The 16,994-nt window shown below is 55.4% G+C and overlaps 3 protein-coding genes across 5 annotated transcripts in view; 1 reads left to right on the top strand and 2 right to left on the bottom strand.

Moving 5' to 3' along the window:
- NAALADL1 (N-acetylated alpha-linked acidic dipeptidase like 1) overlaps positions 1–7,483 on the top strand; it is a 13,040-nt gene extending 5,557 nt beyond the window's left edge. Inside the window, exons 5-18 of the mRNA XM_006149863.3 lie at positions 438–721; positions 825–926; positions 1,741–1,826; positions 1,981–2,100; positions 3,031–3,116; positions 3,201–3,264; positions 3,365–3,432; positions 3,651–3,742; positions 3,825–3,915; positions 5,754–5,835; positions 6,101–6,274; positions 6,349–6,436; positions 6,545–6,637; positions 7,004–7,483. Of these exons, the coding sequence (XP_006149925.1) occupies positions 438–721; positions 825–926; positions 1,741–1,826; positions 1,981–2,100; positions 3,031–3,116; positions 3,201–3,264; positions 3,365–3,432; positions 3,651–3,742; positions 3,825–3,915; positions 5,754–5,835; positions 6,101–6,274; positions 6,349–6,436; positions 6,545–6,637; positions 7,004–7,190 (1,617 nt within the window). The 3' untranslated portion in view covers positions 7,191–7,483. The remainder of the gene's footprint in view (positions 1–437; positions 722–824; positions 927–1,740; positions 1,827–1,980; positions 2,101–3,030; positions 3,117–3,200; positions 3,265–3,364; positions 3,433–3,650; positions 3,743–3,824; positions 3,916–5,753; positions 5,836–6,100; positions 6,275–6,348; positions 6,437–6,544; positions 6,638–7,003) is intronic.
- On the bottom strand, positions 6,127–10,791 carry SAC3D1 (SAC3 domain containing 1). 3 transcript variants are annotated; one of them, XM_027772422.1, is made up of 3 exons: positions 9,868–10,567; positions 7,548–8,082; positions 6,127–6,246 (listed from the first exon to the last, which is right to left on the bottom strand). In XM_027772422.1, exons 1-2 carry the CDS (start codon positions 10,439–10,441, stop codon positions 7,580–7,582), a joined length of 1,077 nt encoding a protein of 358 aa, XP_027628223.1. In that variant the 5' UTR covers positions 10,442–10,567; the 3' UTR covers positions 6,127–6,246; positions 7,548–7,579. The 3 variants fall into 3 exon arrangements, with proteins under 3 accessions (XP_027628223.1, XP_006149927.1, XP_006149926.1); XM_006149865.3 differs by lacking the exon at positions 6,127–6,246 and adding an exon at positions 10,582–10,791 and having other exon boundaries at positions 7,485–8,082; positions 9,868–10,448; XM_006149864.3 differs by lacking the exon at positions 6,127–6,246 and adding an exon at positions 10,652–10,791 and having other exon boundaries at positions 7,485–8,082; positions 9,868–10,448.
- A 403-nt stretch (positions 10,792–11,194) lies between these two features.
- SNX15 (sorting nexin 15) overlaps positions 11,195–16,994 on the bottom strand; it is a 14,634-nt gene continuing 8,834 nt past the window's right edge. Inside the window, exons 4-8 of the mRNA XM_006149862.3 lie at positions 15,509–15,624; positions 15,264–15,411; positions 14,777–14,920; positions 12,048–12,305; positions 11,195–11,741 (exon numbers count right to left, since the gene is read on the bottom strand). Of these exons, the coding sequence (XP_006149924.1) occupies positions 11,635–11,741; positions 12,048–12,305; positions 14,777–14,920; positions 15,264–15,411; positions 15,509–15,624 (773 nt within the window). The 3' untranslated portion in view covers positions 11,195–11,634. The remainder of the gene's footprint in view (positions 11,742–12,047; positions 12,306–14,776; positions 14,921–15,263; positions 15,412–15,508; positions 15,625–16,994) is intronic.

Below are 16,994 nucleotides of genomic sequence, written 5' to 3'. Positions count from 1 at the left end.
AATTATTTAAATAATAATAATTATTATTATTAACATGCTATAGACATCAGAAAGAGAGACAGAGAGAGAGAGAGAGAGAAAGTGAGCAAGCCGCCAGATCTGGGACTTGAACCATGGTCGACCATGTGGGAGTCCAGTGCCCCAATAACCATGCCATCTGCTGACCCCTGTCCTTATTCTTGCATACAGTTGCACAGTGTTCCATTGCAGAGGTCCCCATTTATTTAGCCAGACCCCACTGAGAGGCACTGGCTCAGCTCTGCCCCATGGGACTTTGCTATTGCAAGCAGCACCGCAGTCAATGACGTGTACAGACGTCATCTTGCCCGTGGGAAGGTAGATCTAGCTATCCTGCCTTCCACAGCCATAAGGGAGGAGGAGGAAGAGGCTGTGCCTGCTCCGTCTCTCCCCTCACACATCCTCCTTGCCTCCTGCAGGCCGTGAATGCTGCCAAGTACGGGGTAGCCGGGGTGCTGGTGTACACGGACCCTGCCGACATCAATGATGGGCAAAGCTTACCCAATGAGACCTTCCCAAACTCCTGGCGCCTGCCTCCCTCGGGGGTGGAGCGAGGGTCCTATTTCGAGTATTTTGGGGACCCCTTGACTCCCTACCTTCCAGCCCACCATTCTTCCTTCCGTCTGGATCTTGTCAATGTCTCTGGATTTCCCCCAATCCCTGCACAGCCCATTGGCTTCCAAGACGCAAAATACCTGCTCTGGTAAGCCTGTGTGCCAGGGTCTCCTGCCCATCCGCCACAGTGGCCTGCAGACTTCAACCCCCACACGCAGATTTGTGATGAAGACCCTCTGCCTCCTCCGCAGTAACCTCGATGGGCCCTCAGCCCCTGCCGCCTGGCAGGGAGCACTGGGCTGTGACTACAAGTTGGGGCCTGGCTTCCTACCTAATGGTAACTTAACAGACAGGTAAGGTGGGGCCCAATTTCCCTTACGATTCCTTCCTTGCCTCCTCCAACATCAAGGCCTGGCCTTCCCCTTTCTTCTCTCCCCAGCCCCTCATCTGACCCCAGACTGTCTTTGGAGAAGCCTGTGAAGCAGTGCCATGGCTCACAGGTCCCGTGGGCTTGCTGCCCTCCCGCCCACTCTCTGCAGCTGCCCCCCTCCTTTTTTTTTTAAAGAAACTTGCTTTTTTAAAGAATTATTTTATTTAACTTTAGAGCCTGGGGCGGGGAGGGGATGAGAAAGCAAGCCGCCAGGTCCAGGACCCGAACCGTGGTCGGCCATGTGGGATCCAGTGCCCTCAACCATCACACCACCTGCCGGCCCCTGCAGCTGTTTTTCTTGAATGTGCCAGGCTCCTCCTGAGCCAGGGCCTCTACTGCTCCACATCTGCACCCTCTTCCCTGCCTTCTCCCGGGCCACTAAGTGTCCCTTCCTCCCAGAACCTCTCCCCAAAGGCTAAAAAACCTGGGAGGAGGAAACACCTAGTCTGTCTCAGGAGAAAGGGGCCCAACAAGGGCAGGCGCACATCTGTCATCATTGTCGGGCCCAGGAAGGTGCTGGGCACACACTAAGTGCCCAGGAAGTACTTACCGAGTGAGGGAGTGGGTGAGCAAGTGAATGAAAAGGAGAATTGGAATCAGAAGGCCTGGGCTTTTAGCCTTGTTGCCTCTTAATACTTCCAGGCAAGTAACCCTGTCATGTCCCTTTCCTTCTCTGGCACTGGGTGGGGGCAGTGGGTGGGCAGGGCCCACTCTGCCATACTCTTCATCCTCTCCAGCCAGGTGAGGGTGAGTGTCCACAATCAGCTGGAGCTCAGGAACTCCTCCAACGTCCTGGGGATGATTCGAGGAGCTGTGGAGCCTGGTGAGTCTCTCACACTCACTATGCCCCCAGCACCCCGTCCTGCTCTGAGCCCCCGCCACGCTGCTCTAGCCTTAGCTGGCCCTGCACTGCCAAGCCCAGCCCAGCCGACCTGCCCACCCCTCCTTCTTCTCCGGGTCTCTGACTCCTGGGCCAGACCGCTATGTGCTGTATGGAAACCACCGGGACAGCTGGGTGCATGGGGCTGTGGACCCCAGCAGTGGCACGGCCGTCCTCCTGGAGCTCTCACGTGTGCTGGGGACCCTGCTGAAGAAGGGTGAGCACCCCCCAGTCCCACTTTCTCTCCCTTGTTCTTCAGTGACCCTGAGCGCCAAGCCTGAGGGCCCTGATGGTTAGGGTTGCATGAGACACCGGCCCTGGCCTCAAGGGGCTCAGTGTGGAACAGGGAAGGACCCTCGAAACATTAAGAGTGGAAATGTTTTACTGATCACATCTCTGTATATTTCCTAGAAGACATTCTCTTCTAAAACCACAATACAATGACCAGAATGAGCACACGAACAATTTTGCTACTTGTCCCAATAATGACCCTCCCCAGACCTTTGTAAATCGCCAGAGTACACATGTATTGATGGAAGACAGAGAGAGAAAGCAGCTTCGTCTGGCATGTTTTTTAAACGGCCAGGGTTGGCACTAGAACAGTCATCCCCATGTGAGGTCCAGCTCCCTATGCACAGGGCTTAACCACTGAGCGGCAGGGCCAGCCCCTCAGTAATGACCAGTCGAAAGAGAATTTTCTATTTTCTGGCTGGGTTTCTTCAACTGTGAAGTGGAAATAACGGTCTCTCCAAGGCATCATTAGAAGGATCAGTTCAAGGTGGATAAAACCCTGCTGTGTTATCTCCCAGTGAAGACAGAGCGAGTGTGCATGGGAGGCACAGAGGCCGGAGTTGAGGACGGAGGGTCAGGAGGTCTTCCCAGAGCTTTCTACAGAGAAGGGAGGTGGCACATTCTGATAGAAGGGGTCATCTGACCAAGGGAGGTGGTGTTGAGGGGGCTGTTGCAGAGGCTGGAGGCTGGAAAGAAGACAGAGCCTCCTGGAAGGCCTGGCTGACAGGTGCCAGGACCTCCTGTCATGGGCTGCCCCACCTTTTCCAGTTCTTCCCTCTTCTCCAGCCTTTCCCTTAAAGCCACTTAAAGCAGGATCCTGAGACCTGGCCCTCAGCCCTTTTTCTCCCCTTTCCAGGCACCTGGCGTCCCCGGAGATCAATTGTGTTTGCAAGCTGGGGGGCAGAGGAGTTTGGGCTTATTGGCTCCACAGAATTCACGGAGGTGAGTGAGGACTACAGGGAGGGGACCTGAAGGGGTTTACCATGCAGTCAGCAAGGGGCTAACTTGACCCCCTCGCACCGGCAGGAATTCTTCAGTAAGCTGCAGGAGCGCACCGTGGCCTACATCAATGTGGACATCTCCGTGTTTGGTATTGGGGTGGTAGTGTCTGGGGGGAGGTTGGGCTGACAGCCGGGTGGGCAAGAGAAGGGGTGGGGTCTGAATAGAGTCTTTCTCTGTCCCTCCCACAGCCAATGCTACCTTTAGGGCACAGGGGACACCTCCTGTCCAGAGTGTCATCTTTTCTGCAACCAAAGAGGTGGAAAGGAGGGGTGGAGCTATATGGGGTGGGGTGGGGTTAGGGAACAGTACTTTTTGAGGGGCTGGAGGTGGGACCAAGGCTGCAATGAGTCTCGCACAACAGTCTGGACCATGGGTGGGCTGGAGGCCGAGGTCCCAGCGGAGACCAGGCAGAGGGCACTACTCACTGGGGCTAGGAAGAGGCCCGACTGGAGACTAGATTCCCTTCTGGGCCAGGTCCGCTCACCAGGCCCCAGTGACCTCAGCATCTACGACAACTGGATCAAGCACTTCAACCGCAGCAGCTCAGTGTATGGCCTGATCCCCAGGTGAGCCCAGGGACCATATTTGGGGGTGAGGTTCAATGGGCCAGCTCAGTGCCCTCCAGCCTTGCCCCCTTCCTTCCTGCAGCCTGGGCTCTCTGGGTGCCGGCAGTGATTATGCACCCTTCATCCACTTCCTGGGCATCTCCTCCATGGACATCGCCTACACCTATGACAGGGTGAGTAGGCACCCCTCTGACTCCCGCCTGGGTACCTCGCTTCATGACCTACCACCTTTCTCCCTGCTCTCCTTTGACTGCTCAAGTGCATACTGAATCCGGCTCTTTCATTTGGTAGCTGTGCAACCTTAGCCATGTTTCTTAACCTCTCTGAGCATCTGTTTATGATCATCTATGTTATTTTATCCAATGTCAGATATGGGGCTAACTTGACCCCCTCGCACCGGCAGGAATTCTTCAGTAAGCTGCAGGAGCGCACCGTGGCCTACATCAATGTGGACATCTCCGTGTTTGGTATTGGGGTGGTAGTGTCTGGGGGGAGGTTGGGCTGACAGCCGGGTGGGCAAGAGAAGGGGTGGGGTCTGAATAGAGTCTTTCTCTGTCCCTCCCACAGCCAATGCTACCTTTAGGGCACAGGGGACACCTCCTGTCCAGAGTGTCATCTTTTCTGCAACCAAAGAGGTGGAAAGGAGGGGTGGAGCTATATGGGGTGGGGTGGGGTTAGGGAACAGTACTTTTTGAGGGGCTGGAGGTGGGACCAAGGCTGCAATGAGTCTCGCACAACAGTCTGGACCATGGGTGGGCTGGAGGCCGAGGTCCCAGCGGAGACCAGGCAGAGGGCACTACTCACTGGGGCTAGGAAGAGGCCCGACTGGAGACTAGATTCCCTTCTGGGCCAGGTCCGCTCACCAGGCCCCAGTGACCTCAGCATCTACGACAACTGGATCAAGCACTTCAACCGCAGCAGCTCAGTGTATGGCCTGATCCCCAGGTGAGCCCAGGGACCATATTTGGGGGTGAGGTTCAATGGGCCAGCTCAGTGCCCTCCAGCCTTGCCCCCTTCCTTCCTGCAGCCTGGGCTCTCTGGGTGCCGGCAGTGATTATGCACCCTTCATCCACTTCCTGGGCATCTCCTCCATGGACATCGCCTACACCTATGACAGGGTGAGTAGGCACCCCTCTGACTCCCGCCTGGGTACCTCGCTTCATGACCTACCTACCACCTTTCTCCCTGCTCTCCTTTGACTGCTCAAGTGCATACTGAATCCGGCTCTTTCATTTGGTAGCTGTGCAACCTTAGCCATGTTTCTTAACCTCTCTGAGCATCTGTTTATGGTCATCTATGTTATTTTATCCAATGTCAGATATTATTGATCATAAGATGCGCCATTATATTATGTATTATTCAGGAGAGTGGGGGAATCAATTGCCAATCAATTGTAGGATGACATTGACTATAAGAAGCATTTTGGGGCCGGCAAGTGGCATGGTGGTTAAGGGCGCTGGACATGGCTGACCGTGGTTTGAGTCCCAGACCTTGCAGCTTGCTTTCTCACTTTCTCTCTCTCCTCTATCTCACACACTCTCTCTCTGGTCAAATTAAAATAAAGTTAAAAAAAATAATTCTTAAAAAAAAGGTTTTAAAAAAAAGCATCTTGATTCGAGATATCTAAAACTGTTTAGTGTTTACCTGAGCATTGATGAAATAATGTTATAACACAGGGGTCATAGCATTGGTGTGGGGTGGAATGAGATGAGGGATGCAGGGTGTCCAGCCTGCCTCTCTCTTTGATGCTCCAAAAGCCTGTTTCTCCATGTTGTGGCCATACTGCTTCTGGGGGGAGCTGGAGTTTAACATCCTGTATCTGAGTCCCAAAGCCCAGGCCTTTGTGGTTCATGTAAGAAGCTCCAGCTCCGACCTGTATTAGCCAGTTAACCTGAGACTCAGCTTGTGCCTTGTGGATGTGGTGAGGGTTTGAGATGGTGCCCACACTGCAGCCCACTGCGAGTGTGCCTCCCTCATTTCCCACCCCAAGCCTGTCGCCTTATTCCCGCAGAGCAAGACCTCAGCTCGGATCTACCCCACCTACCACACAGCCTTCGACACCTTTGATTACGTGGACAAATTTGTGGACCCTGGTGAGGAGGGAAGCAAGGAGCATACCAAGGCAGGAGAGATGGGTTCGAGAGTGAGACCTGGAGGCCAGCAGGTGGCATGGTGGTTAAAGGCACTGAACTCCCACATGGTCGACTGTGGTTTGAGTCCTAGACTCGGTGGCTGGCTTTCTCATTTTCCTTCTCTCTCTCTCTGATCAAACTGGAAAATAATAGTAATAAATAAAGTTAAATAAAATAATTCTTTCGAAAAAAAAAGTGAGCCCTGGTCTGACTGTCCTCCCTGCAGGCTTCAGCAGTCACCAGGCTGTGGCCCGGACAGCGGGGAACGTGCTTCTGCGGCTCAGTGACAGCTTCTTCCTGCCTCTCAATGTCAGTGACTACAGCGAGACTCTCCGCAGCTTCCTGCAGGCTGCCCAGCGGGATCTTGGAGACCTGTTGAAGCAGCACAGCATCAGCTTGGGTATGGACATGCCCTGACACCGAGGCATGGGGAGCCCTGCACCCCCAGGGCTAAGTCACTGGTTGTCCCCACAGGGCCTCTGGTGACCGCAGTGGAGAAGTTTGAGGCAGCAGCTGCATCCTTGGACCAACGCAAATCAGCACTGCAGGCGGGCAGCCCTGAGTAAGCAGAGCAGTGGCAGGTGTCTGGGAGGGGGTGTGCAGGCCAAAGTGCCAGGCTGGCAGCTGGGCTGCTGGCTCTAGGGTGACCAGCAGGTCCTGTCTCTTCCAGCCCCTTGCAGGTCCGGATGCTCAATGACCAGCTGATGCTCTTGGAGCGGACCTTCCTGAACCCACGCGCCTTCCCAGAGGAACGCTACTATAGGTGAGTCTGTCCCAAAGCTCCTAGGATGTGACTAACGATGGGGCAGGGCAATGGCCACCAGCCAGAGGGAGGAAGAGGTCAGTTTCACTGCCATTTAGAGCAAAACTCAGCCCCTTGAAACGTGGGGAATGTGAGAATCAGAGGGGGAAACGTGGGGAATGTGAGAATCAGAGGGGGCAGATGGGCAAAGGGTTGCCCTAGGACCTGGGACTAGAACCTGCATCTCCTCCCACCACTGCCGTGAGAGCTCCAGATTTCAGAGACAGGTGTGTGGGTACCCAGCTACGTGCAGGAGCTGAGCAAGCTCCAGGCTGAGACTTCTTTCCCAGCCCTCAACTAACCCTGGTCCTGCCTTTCTCTTGTCAGCCATGTGCTCTGGGCACCCCGCACTGGCTCTGTGGCCACATTCCCCGGCCTGGCCAACGCCTGCTCCAAGGCCAGCAATACAGACCCTGGATCTGAAGCTTGGGCTGAGGTGCAGAGACAGCTGAGCATCGTGGTAGTGGCTGTGGAGGGTGCGGCAGCCACCCTGAGGCCTGTGGCTGACCTCTGACCTCAGCCTGCTTCAGCTCTCCCTTTATCCTACCCCTCTCCCACCCACTTCCTGTATCCTGGTCTTCTGTGGAATGGGAAGGAGAGGCACACCCGGGGGACCCTCTCAAACTTAAGGCAACTGCTCAGGGACTCAGCAGTTGCTGACACCTGCGGAGTGGCAAGCCCCAGATGAAACTGGGGAAACAGTCCCCCAGTAGCTAGGGCCTCGCCTGGTGTGCATTCCTCTTCCTCATTCTTAGTGTATCTCAGCGACCTACCCCCTTATGCTCTCTCAAATAAATTGGGTCTAGTATCCCACAAGGCGAGTTCCTTTTATTGTCTGGAATCATGAACAAAGTACCCTCAGGGCTCTCACCCAGTCCTGGGCTCTGGGAGACTGTAGTTTCCTCATGTTGGGGGCTTGGGCTTGTCCACGCCTTCGACTTCCTCCTCTGCCATGACCACCTCTTCCAGGGTGTGCCCTCGAAGTTTATTCCCCACTAACACGTTGCAGGTACCAACAGGTGGCAGCCCTTCTTCAGCATAGTGACCTCTCAGGAAAACAACCGTCTCCTCTCCGACCAAGGGCAGTCCATGGGCCTGACACAGATCCCGTGCCTCACTGGGTCCATCCAGGGCCAGCAGGTGGACCATGAAGCCCAGAGGCAAGGTCTGCCCTTTGGGAGTGCTCAGGGCACGAGCCAGGCGGGCCAGGGCTCTGCGGCGGGCGAGGCCCACATGGCACTGCACCGCACAGCTCTGTAGATACGGCAGTGTCCGGAGCAGGCGGAACAGGCGTGCTGTATTGCCCTCCCGGAAAGCTGCGTCAACCGCCAGGGCGGTGTGCAGGGGCGGGCAGGCACGCAGGGCGGCGGGCAGCTGCAGAACCTCATGCAGGGCTTCAGCTGAGCCTGCGAGGTGGGAAAACCAGAATGAGGATGCAGGATCCTTCCTGGGCCAAGCCCACCTCCCACCCCAAGCCTCAGGCCCTGCCCATCTCCCCTCCCACCCCCTCCCCTTCTCTGGCCTCAGCCTAACTCCACTTCGGAGGAGATAGGGAGATCGGTCCTGCCTACCTCTTCTCAGGCACGCCCCTCTAGGTCTCCACCTTTCCTCCTTCTCCTCTAAAAAGTGAGATCCCTAGGCCCGGCAGGTGGCTTGGTAGTTAAGTCCGTTAAGGCAAGGCGCCAGACTTACACATGGCTCAAGTCAGACCCAGTCCTAGACTTGTCGGTTTGAAAACCACTCCAGGTGCGCAGAATCCCAGAAGAATGAAGGAGATGGGACTGTGCGTGGCTGTTCCCCCAACCCTCTCATTTTTTACCTCCCACTCCCCCACCCCCAGATGATTTCTCACTTTCCTTCTCATTGTCTCTCTTCGGGGAAGGCAGGCACTCTATGATAAAAACTTTAAATTGAAAAAAATCACTGAGCCAGCCAGGTCGTCCTGGCGGTGGTTAAGACAGCTGGATCTGGGACCAGCAGTTAGCATAATGGCTATGTCGCTGGACTCCCACGTAGTCGGCCGAGGTTCGAATCCCGGACCTGGTGGCTTAAACTCACAACAGGAACGTGTGCGTGCGTGCCCAAGATCCTGAGAGGAGAATGGAGGAGAAGGGATTGCAGCATGGCCATCCCCCCTGGAGGTGATTTCTCACTTTTTGTCTTTCTGTCTCTCACTGCCCTAAAAAAAAAACCCAAAAAAAAAAAAAAAAAAAAAAAAAAAGATCCACAGCTGGATCCCACATGGTCAACTGTGTGTTTCAAGTCCCAGGTTGGTAGCTTGAAAATACACACTGGGGGGGGGAGGGCAGCAGTTGGCGTAATGGCTATGTTGCTGGACTCCCATGTAGTCCACTGTGGTTCGAGTCCCAGATCCGGTGGCTTAAACTCACGCTGGGCGCGTGTGTTGCCCAAGATCCCGCGAGGAGAATGGAGGAGGAAGGGACTGCGGTGTGTTCATCCCCAGGGTGTGTGTGTGTGTGTGTGATTTCTCTCTTTCTGTCTCTCTCTGTCTTTCTGGCAAGTGCATGTGCCCTATAGCAATAGGACGGACGCCTGCGCTAGCCAGATAGAGAGAAACAGAAAGAGAATCACTTCCAGGGGGGATGACCACACCACAATTCCTTCTCCATTTTCCTCTCTGCATTTTGGGTGCTCAAGCACGTGCACACACACCCACACCCACGCGCGTGCGCCTGGTGTGAGTTTTAAGCCAAGGATCCAGCACTCAAACCGTGGTGGAGTATGTGGAGTCCAGCGAAGTAACTCTTACGCCATCTCCTGGCCCCAACAGTATCTTATAGTTCAACAGGAAAGATTTTATTAGAATGTACTTCCCATAGAAAGTATTTAAAGTCTTCAAATTTCCGTCTGATACGTTTGAAAGCATATATGTTCTTGGTTACTTTGCAACACTGGGAATGGAGGTTAAAGAAGGTTTGAAGAGAACTATATAGGCCAACTTCTCCGTTCCACGTTTATTACTGAGAGAACTGAGACCCAAAAATGGGAAGAGGAAGGTCTGGGGTTCCACTTCTGAACTTGGTGGCTCTTGTGTACTGACCTTCCTGGGAGGGAGCTACGCCGAGATTTTACCATTTCTCCTAACATCCCCTGCCTTCACTATCCTCATGCCGGGCTTCCTGCACTCACGCTACTCACGCTCTGCCCGGTCCCAGGGACCTCCGACTCACCCAAGTTATACAGCAGAAAGAGGCCCTGGAAGGTGGCCTGGCGGGGGTGCGGCCCTGCGCCTCGCGCGTACCAGCGCCGCAGCGAGCCAAAGCCTTCCTGCACCTGGGTCTGCAGCAGCACTGGGTCCGCGGGCCCGCCCTCCGCCTCGGGTCCGAGCCTTGCCACGACGGCCAGCAGCGTGGCCAGCGCGGTCTCCAGCACCAATACTGCCTCAGCGTCGCCAGCGCCCTGCAGGGATAGGTCCAGCCGCACCGCGCGCAAGCGGTCGGCCACGAAGCTGGCCACCTCTGCACGGGAGGCGTCGGCGCTCTCTGCCACCTCGCTAGCTAGGTAGCGCACAGTGGCCAGCAGCACGGAGGGCGGACGCAGCTCGCTCGGTGGGGGCCGCGGCTTGCCGGCGGCTGGCCGGCTGTACTCCTTCACCGCACGCTGAGGGTCGGCGCGGGGCCGGGTCCCGCGGCACCCCCGCGCCACCTCGAAGCGGTGCAGGCGACCCTCCTTTTCGCGCCTGGCGCGCTCGGCAGCCGGGCACATCTCCGGGCACTTGCCCACCGGCAGCTCACAGCCGGGCATGGGCGGGCTGCAGGGAGAGGACAGACCCTCAGCATCCCAAAGACCGAGGCGGCTTCTCTCCCCATTCTTCCGGAAAGCAAGCCGAGACCAGGGGTAGGGGAGGAGCGGAGTGGGGCGGAACCCAGCCGGGCCTGCCTCACCTGCCGGACTTCCGACATCGCAGCCGCGCGTCCAGCCCCGCCGCCTGGCCCCGCCCCACCAGCCTCTCACCGAGTTCCGTCGAACTGGCCTCCCGAGATGCACTGCGTTGTAGTCCGACGGCTCCACTGTTCTGCGCGCCCAGGACTCGCTAACGCCCCCTCTAACGAGCCTCCCTCAGCCTCTCGCGTTCTCGGTGTTCTTACATTGTTGGCCGGGCCACTCCCATGATGCACTGGTTTGTAGTCCCTTCCACAACCAATTGCTTTGTAGAAGGGGTGGAGCGGGGCAGGGGCGGCCACGCCCCCAGCCCTACCTGGCTTCTGCCCGCCGGCTTTGGGCGGCTCAGAACAGGTGTCCTCGCTTTTTCTAAAATGTTTTTTCAGCCAATAACCTGCCCTATTGGACCATCAGTCTGCACTGTTTCCCTGAAGGCTATTCCTATTTTTTAGACCAGGAGTCAGCAAACTTATCTTACGAAGGGCCAGGTATTAAATGTTTGGGGATTTGCAGGTAGCAACTACTCAATTTAGTAACCTAACTGCAACTAGTCAACTCTGTGGCAGTAGCATGAATCCAGTCTAGACAACACCAAACCAATGAGCCTAGTTGTGTTCCAGCAAAATTTTACTGCAGAAACTTAGGTGTGTTATAAGTTTTGCCTGTCAGAGTATCGTTTTCCCCAACCACGGAAAAAAAATGTAAAAACCGTCCTAGTTTAAGGGCCTTTTAAAAAAGGCAGTGGGCCAGATTTGGCTGCAGGGCACAGTTTGCAGGCCCCAGTTCTGGAAGGGTAAAGTGACAGTTTAGTGACCAGAACTGCTGCTTGCAAATCAAGATAGAAACAGTCAGGATCAGCATTGTGGGTCCATGATCCCAAGGTGGCAGGTGTAGTTGGGAAGCTGAGAACTCATTATTTTTCTCATCCTTGGTCCAGTTACATACATAAATGGCCCCTGGGGTTACAAGACTAGGAGGTAGGACCAGGCTCTGGGGATAGGAGGGGGTGGTTGGCAGTGCTGGAAGTGGAGTCCTGGGGAAGGGTCCACTGTCTCTCAGGGTGGGACCTGGGACAGGTGCAGATGCAGGAGCTCCTCTGCCCTCTTCAGGTAGTCAGCTGCCTTCTTCTTTACACCTTCTCTGCGGGCTGGGGATGGGTCACCTGTGGAGAGAGACTGCCTCAGCCTCAAAACCCGTAGACTAACCTCTTTCAGTTCACGGAGCATCATCACGTGCTTTTCCCCTTTCTCCAAGATCCAGAGTCTATCCTCTCCATTTTACAAATAAAACTGAAGCCACGAGAGATTAAAAAAAAAAAGAACAACAAAAAACTCCTGCCCCAGGTTGCATGACTGGTCCATGGGAAACAAGGACTCCCGATCCCTGAGTTGCTTGTTTTCCACCTTCCCCTGCTCACTACACCATCTGAGACCCAGGCCTGCCCCTCCACCCTCCAGTCCATACTCACTGGGCACTCCTTGAAGCAGGATGTGCACCCCATCTCGGTAGCCTTGGAGTGCAGCAGGGTAGGCACCCGCCTGCTCATCCCGCCAGGCCTGCATGATGAGCTCTGTGGCTTGGCTCAAGTAGGCAGGGGCAGGCCCTCCTTCTTCATCTTCTTCTTCCTCTTGTCCTCCTGGTTCCCAGGGCTCCTGGTCCAGGCTTTTGGACGCTAAATCCATCACTGCCAGCTCACCTACGTGAGTAGGGCTGGGGCCTGAGCCTTCTGCAATCAGAGAGGGAGGATTCAGGCCAGACTGGCCAGTCCTTGCCTACCCTTGGCCCTCCCTTGCCCATGGGGGTGTAACCTGTCCCTTGTGAAGCAGTGCCTGGGAAATCCAGAAGTCGCTTATGTATAGCAAACCAGTCATGATCTATTGGGTAGACTCATTCATTTTAGTTTGCAAGCTCTTGGTCACTAGTCCAATTTCCCTGTTAATCTGGAAATCTAAGAATGCCTTCCACAAAGTTGAACTTTAAGGCATAGTGGTTACATTGCTGGATTCTCATATGGCTGACTGTGGTTTAAGTCCTGGACCCGGTAGCTTGAAAATCATGTCAGGCCCATGTGTGTTCTTGCCCAAGATCCTGGGAGGAAAATGGAGATAGGATTGTGGCGTGGTCATCCCCCCTGGGGGGATGATTTCTTACTTTCTCTCTCATTGTTTCTGTCTCTGTCTCTCTCTCTCTGGTGAGCACACACAAGGACTAAGGCAAAAACCTCTTAAATAAATAAATAAAACAAAGTTGAACTTTAGAATGCTAGACCAAGCACACCAAGCCAGGGGTGGACACCCAGAGACTCTCAGGGCAGTTTCAGGTGAAGCCCTCAGATGTGAAGACAGTGGGTGACAGGTAACCTCACATTGCAGAGTGAAGGCTCACTGTACCCCCTGTAGCCTCCACGTGAAGCAGCTGCAGATTTGTGATGCTCTCGTGAAAAGGCCTTTGAAGGGGAAGTACAGGAGCAGGGGCTGCCCTGGCGCTGGACTGTCCTGGAGAGGGAGGGGGTGAGACTTTCTAACCACATCTGAGTGAGAAGTTCTGAGACTCCATGAGGAGACCAGGGGCCTCCTACGGGATGGGGAGAAGAAACCTCACTTTCCAGCCAGGTCTGCAGCCCTCCCTGTGTTGCTGGAGGAGCAGAAAGCAGAAGAGTTCTTGGGACGCCCTAATACTGCAGTTCAGGAGTTAGTGTAGTGATGAGGAGAGACGCTCCCGCTGGCTCCTTGCTGAAGACCGGCCCCAACAGCAGGGAAACACGGCATGTCCGCATAGACTGTACTCCCCCATTTGGAGGGACGAGGATTTGGAAGCTTCCCCTGGGCTGAGTGCGTGTCCCATGGGAGCTGCCCATGGCGGGAGGGGTCTTACGAAGCTCCTGCCCAAGCAGCTGCCTGCTGGGCACCCCCAGGGGCTCAACTGGGTGGAGGCAGAGTACTAGATGCCTGCCTCTCAGAGGGGTACAACAGATTGGTGATGCACCTCTGCCTTTCCCCTCCGGCTCCTCCTTCCCCTCCCTGATCCTGCCCTCAGGGAGGGGAGAGGGTGGGATAAGAACGGAAAAAGGAGGCTCCTTACACCCTGGTCAGCAAGGCATGAGCAGGCAGAGCATGGGGCCCAGTGTGATGGGGGGACGCCCTGAGCTAGACTAGCCCAGGCTGTGTCACACCGAGGGTGAAAGCGCAAATGCCTGAAACCAAGCAAAGGGCCAGGGGTCTGCCCAGGAGGCCACCAGGGCCAAAGAAAAGAAGCCAAGAGGCTGAAAAACACCCAAGGACTCAAACACAACTACTTCATGAGTGTCCTAAAGTGACATGAGCCACACGACACCCTGACTACAGTGACAGCATAAGTGTGAAGAATTTTTTTTTTTTTGGAGAGGTTTTTTTTTTTTTTTTTTTTTTTTTTTTTTTAGGGGGTGTGGGCTTGCTGGGGAGAAAGAGAGAAAGGGCAATCAGAAAGACAAAGAGAGACAGAGACAGAAAGCGAGAAATCACCCCCCAGGGGGGATGGCCACGCCACAATCCCTTCTCCTCCATTCTCCTCTCGGGATCTTGGGCACACACGCACACACGCCCGGCGTGAGTTTAAGCCACCAGATCCAGGACTCGAACCGCAGTCAACTGCATGGGAGTCCAGCAACATAGCCATTACGCTAACTGCTGGTCCCAAGCGTGGAGAATTTTAGAAGGAAATGCTCTAGTGTCTCAGAGCTTGGGACTGGCAGGTCCTGGATCTCAGAACGAGGAGGTGGCAGGCCCTGACCTTTCGGTGCCCTGCAGGCCAGCAGCTGCTCCAGGCCTCAGACAGCCTTCCCTTGGCTGCTGCTCTTGGAGGTCAGGCCTTGCCCCCACCTCCAGGCCTCCCTAGCCTTCAGGATGTGCAGCTGGGCCCTGAGCCAGTCAGGAAATCTGAACTCAGGCTTCCAATGGAAGACACTGAAACCTCTCTGAGCAGCGACCCTGCTCTTTTCAAAGCTTTCCCAGGGATGAGCCCCATCGTGGGAAATGGTTTATCTCCGTCCTGCACAGTTACCCATGGTACAGGGGCATCCAGCTCACCACGCCATGAGCCTGCACACCAGCGGAAGGTTCTTGCTGAGGATTTATGCAAGCGTCACACAGGGCAGCTGGCAGCCCTGCCTCCCCCTGCCCCTCCTGCCCCAGCCCCTGCTCTGCTGTCCCAGCATGTTACCTTCTTTGGAGAAGGGGTCGAAGAGCGCAAGCTCGGCCTCAGTGAGGGGGCCCCGGGCAGGGGAGCTGGATGCCTCCTCGATGCTCCCACAGGTGAAGAGGAGGTCCAGGGCCTCCTGGGCAGGGCTGGAAGGTGGGGGATCCACTGAGGAAGAGATCATTGGGGACGTTAATGCCACGTCTACCATTCCCCAGCTTTTAGAATGGACTTATTCTCCCACTAAATCCTGCAGCAACCACGGCACAGACAACCCAATACGAAGGTTTGTGCCATCCTAGAGATAAGCCCAGAGAGAAGGGCGCCGTTCCAAGCTTCTTAGTAGCTCGCTGGTGGAGCTGAGAAACACCGTGGGTTTGTCGCCATCGCTGAGGAGAGGGTGTCGGCCCTACACCAGCCCCCACTCTGGACACTCCAGAGTGGCTCCCCACTCGCACCCGCCCCCACTCTGGACACTCCAGAGTGGCTCCCTCCTCGCCCCCCCAGGTACCTGGCACCTCCAACTCCTCAAGGCCTTTCCTCTCCGCGGGGAGCGGCTGGGGCAGCCGGGGCTCATCGGGAGGCGGTGTGGGGATCAGAGGAGGTGGCAGGATGTGTAGGTCCCTGGACGCCTCGGAGGGCCGTGTCACTTCCCCACCCTGCAGGGACAAACAGCAGAGGGTCAAGGTAGTCACGGGGTGCAGATTGGTGGGCAGGGAAGCTTCTGGAGCTGGGAGATGGGCAGAGGCACAGTACCCGGAAGAACTCCTTGAGCTGGGGGCTGTTGTTGAGTGCGGGGATGTGCACGGTGAAGCGCAGCAAGTCCTCTGCCCCCTTCCGCCGCTCCTCGATCACCGAGGCTTCAAACCGGCCTGTGGCCCCCAGGACAAGGGAAGGGAGAGAGCAGCTGTGACCCCAGGGGCGCTGACCCTGGAGCCCGTGTTTCCTGTTGTGCCCGAGAGGTTCTAAGCAATGGGTGCCCCGTGCCCACTCCCCAGCAATCTTTCCTGGTGCCGCGCTAGGGGGCACTTACAAGGAGGGCTCACTCAAGCTCCCCATTCATCCACTGGCCAGATCTCTTGGAGCACCTGCAATGAGCAAGGCTCAAAAGGTGAACGAGAGAGAAACAAGGTCTCTGCCCCCATGGGTATCACACCCTGGAAGGGGGAAGCAGGCAACCAGTGAGAACAACTCATTTTGGATGGCTTTGATGTGATGAGGAGGAAAGGAAGGCTCAGAGAGGGGAAGTGACTTGCCTGAAGTCATACAGAAGCAGCCCCTTTCTTTCAGCTTCACTGCTCTGTCCTGGGTAGTATGTGGTTACATACTGATTGCTACGGCCTCACTACTATGCCACCAGGGGAGGGACCTGCTGCACTCCCCACCTGCCAGCAACAACCTTCCACCTGACTGTGAAAGAGTATCGCATGTGAGGCTGCAGACTCAAGTAAGAGATCTGCAACAGAGATGTCACACAAGGGCCAGGTGTTGGCACAGCGGAATGCACCTAGACCCACCTGGGGAAGGTCCTGCACCCTCCCTGGACATGCTAGGCCTGCAGTCCCTGCCAGCTAAGACTGGAGGTGGATCGCGGCCTGAAGACCCAGGTTGGAGTGCCTTTCTCTCGGTCTGTTTCTCTCATAGAATAAGTAAATAAATAAATAAAACGAACAAAAATATAAGCCACAAATACCATTGAAAAATTTCTACTAACCATATTTTTTTTTAAAAGAGATTTTTGCTATAGGGCACATGCACTCATCAGAGAGACAGAGAGAGACAGAAAGAAAGTGAGAAATAATCCCCTAGGGAGGATGGCCACATTGCAATCCCCTCTCCTCCATTCTCCTCCAGGGATTTTGAGCACACACGCACATGCATGTGGCGTAAGTTTCAAGCCACCAGGTCCAGGACTTGAACCGTGGTCAACTATGTGGGAGTCCAGCAATGTAACCATTACAGCTTCTGCTGGTCCCAATAGCCACATTTTTTTTAAAAAAAAAAAAAAAAAGGAGAAAGAGGACCAGCAGTTAGCATAATGGCTATGTCGCTGAACTCCAATGAAGCCAACTGCAGTTCGAGTCCCGGACCTGGTGGCTTAAACTCATGCCGGGCGCATGTGTGTGTGTGCACTCAAGATCCCCAGAGGAGAATGGAGAAGAGATTGCAGCATGGCCATCCCCCCTGGTGGGGTGATTTCTCGCTTTCTATCTCTCTGTCTCTCTGGTGAGTGCACACGCCA

This window comes from Tupaia chinensis, unplaced genomic scaffold (genome assembly GCF_000334495.1).
Source record: "Tupaia chinensis unplaced genomic scaffold, TupChi_1.0 Scaffold000273_1, whole genome shotgun sequence".
Lineage (NCBI taxonomy): Eukaryota > Metazoa > Chordata > Mammalia > Scandentia > Tupaiidae > Tupaia > Tupaia belangeri.
Note: the sequence above shows the minus strand (reverse complement) of the source record. Positions and strands in the feature narration are given on the sequence as shown.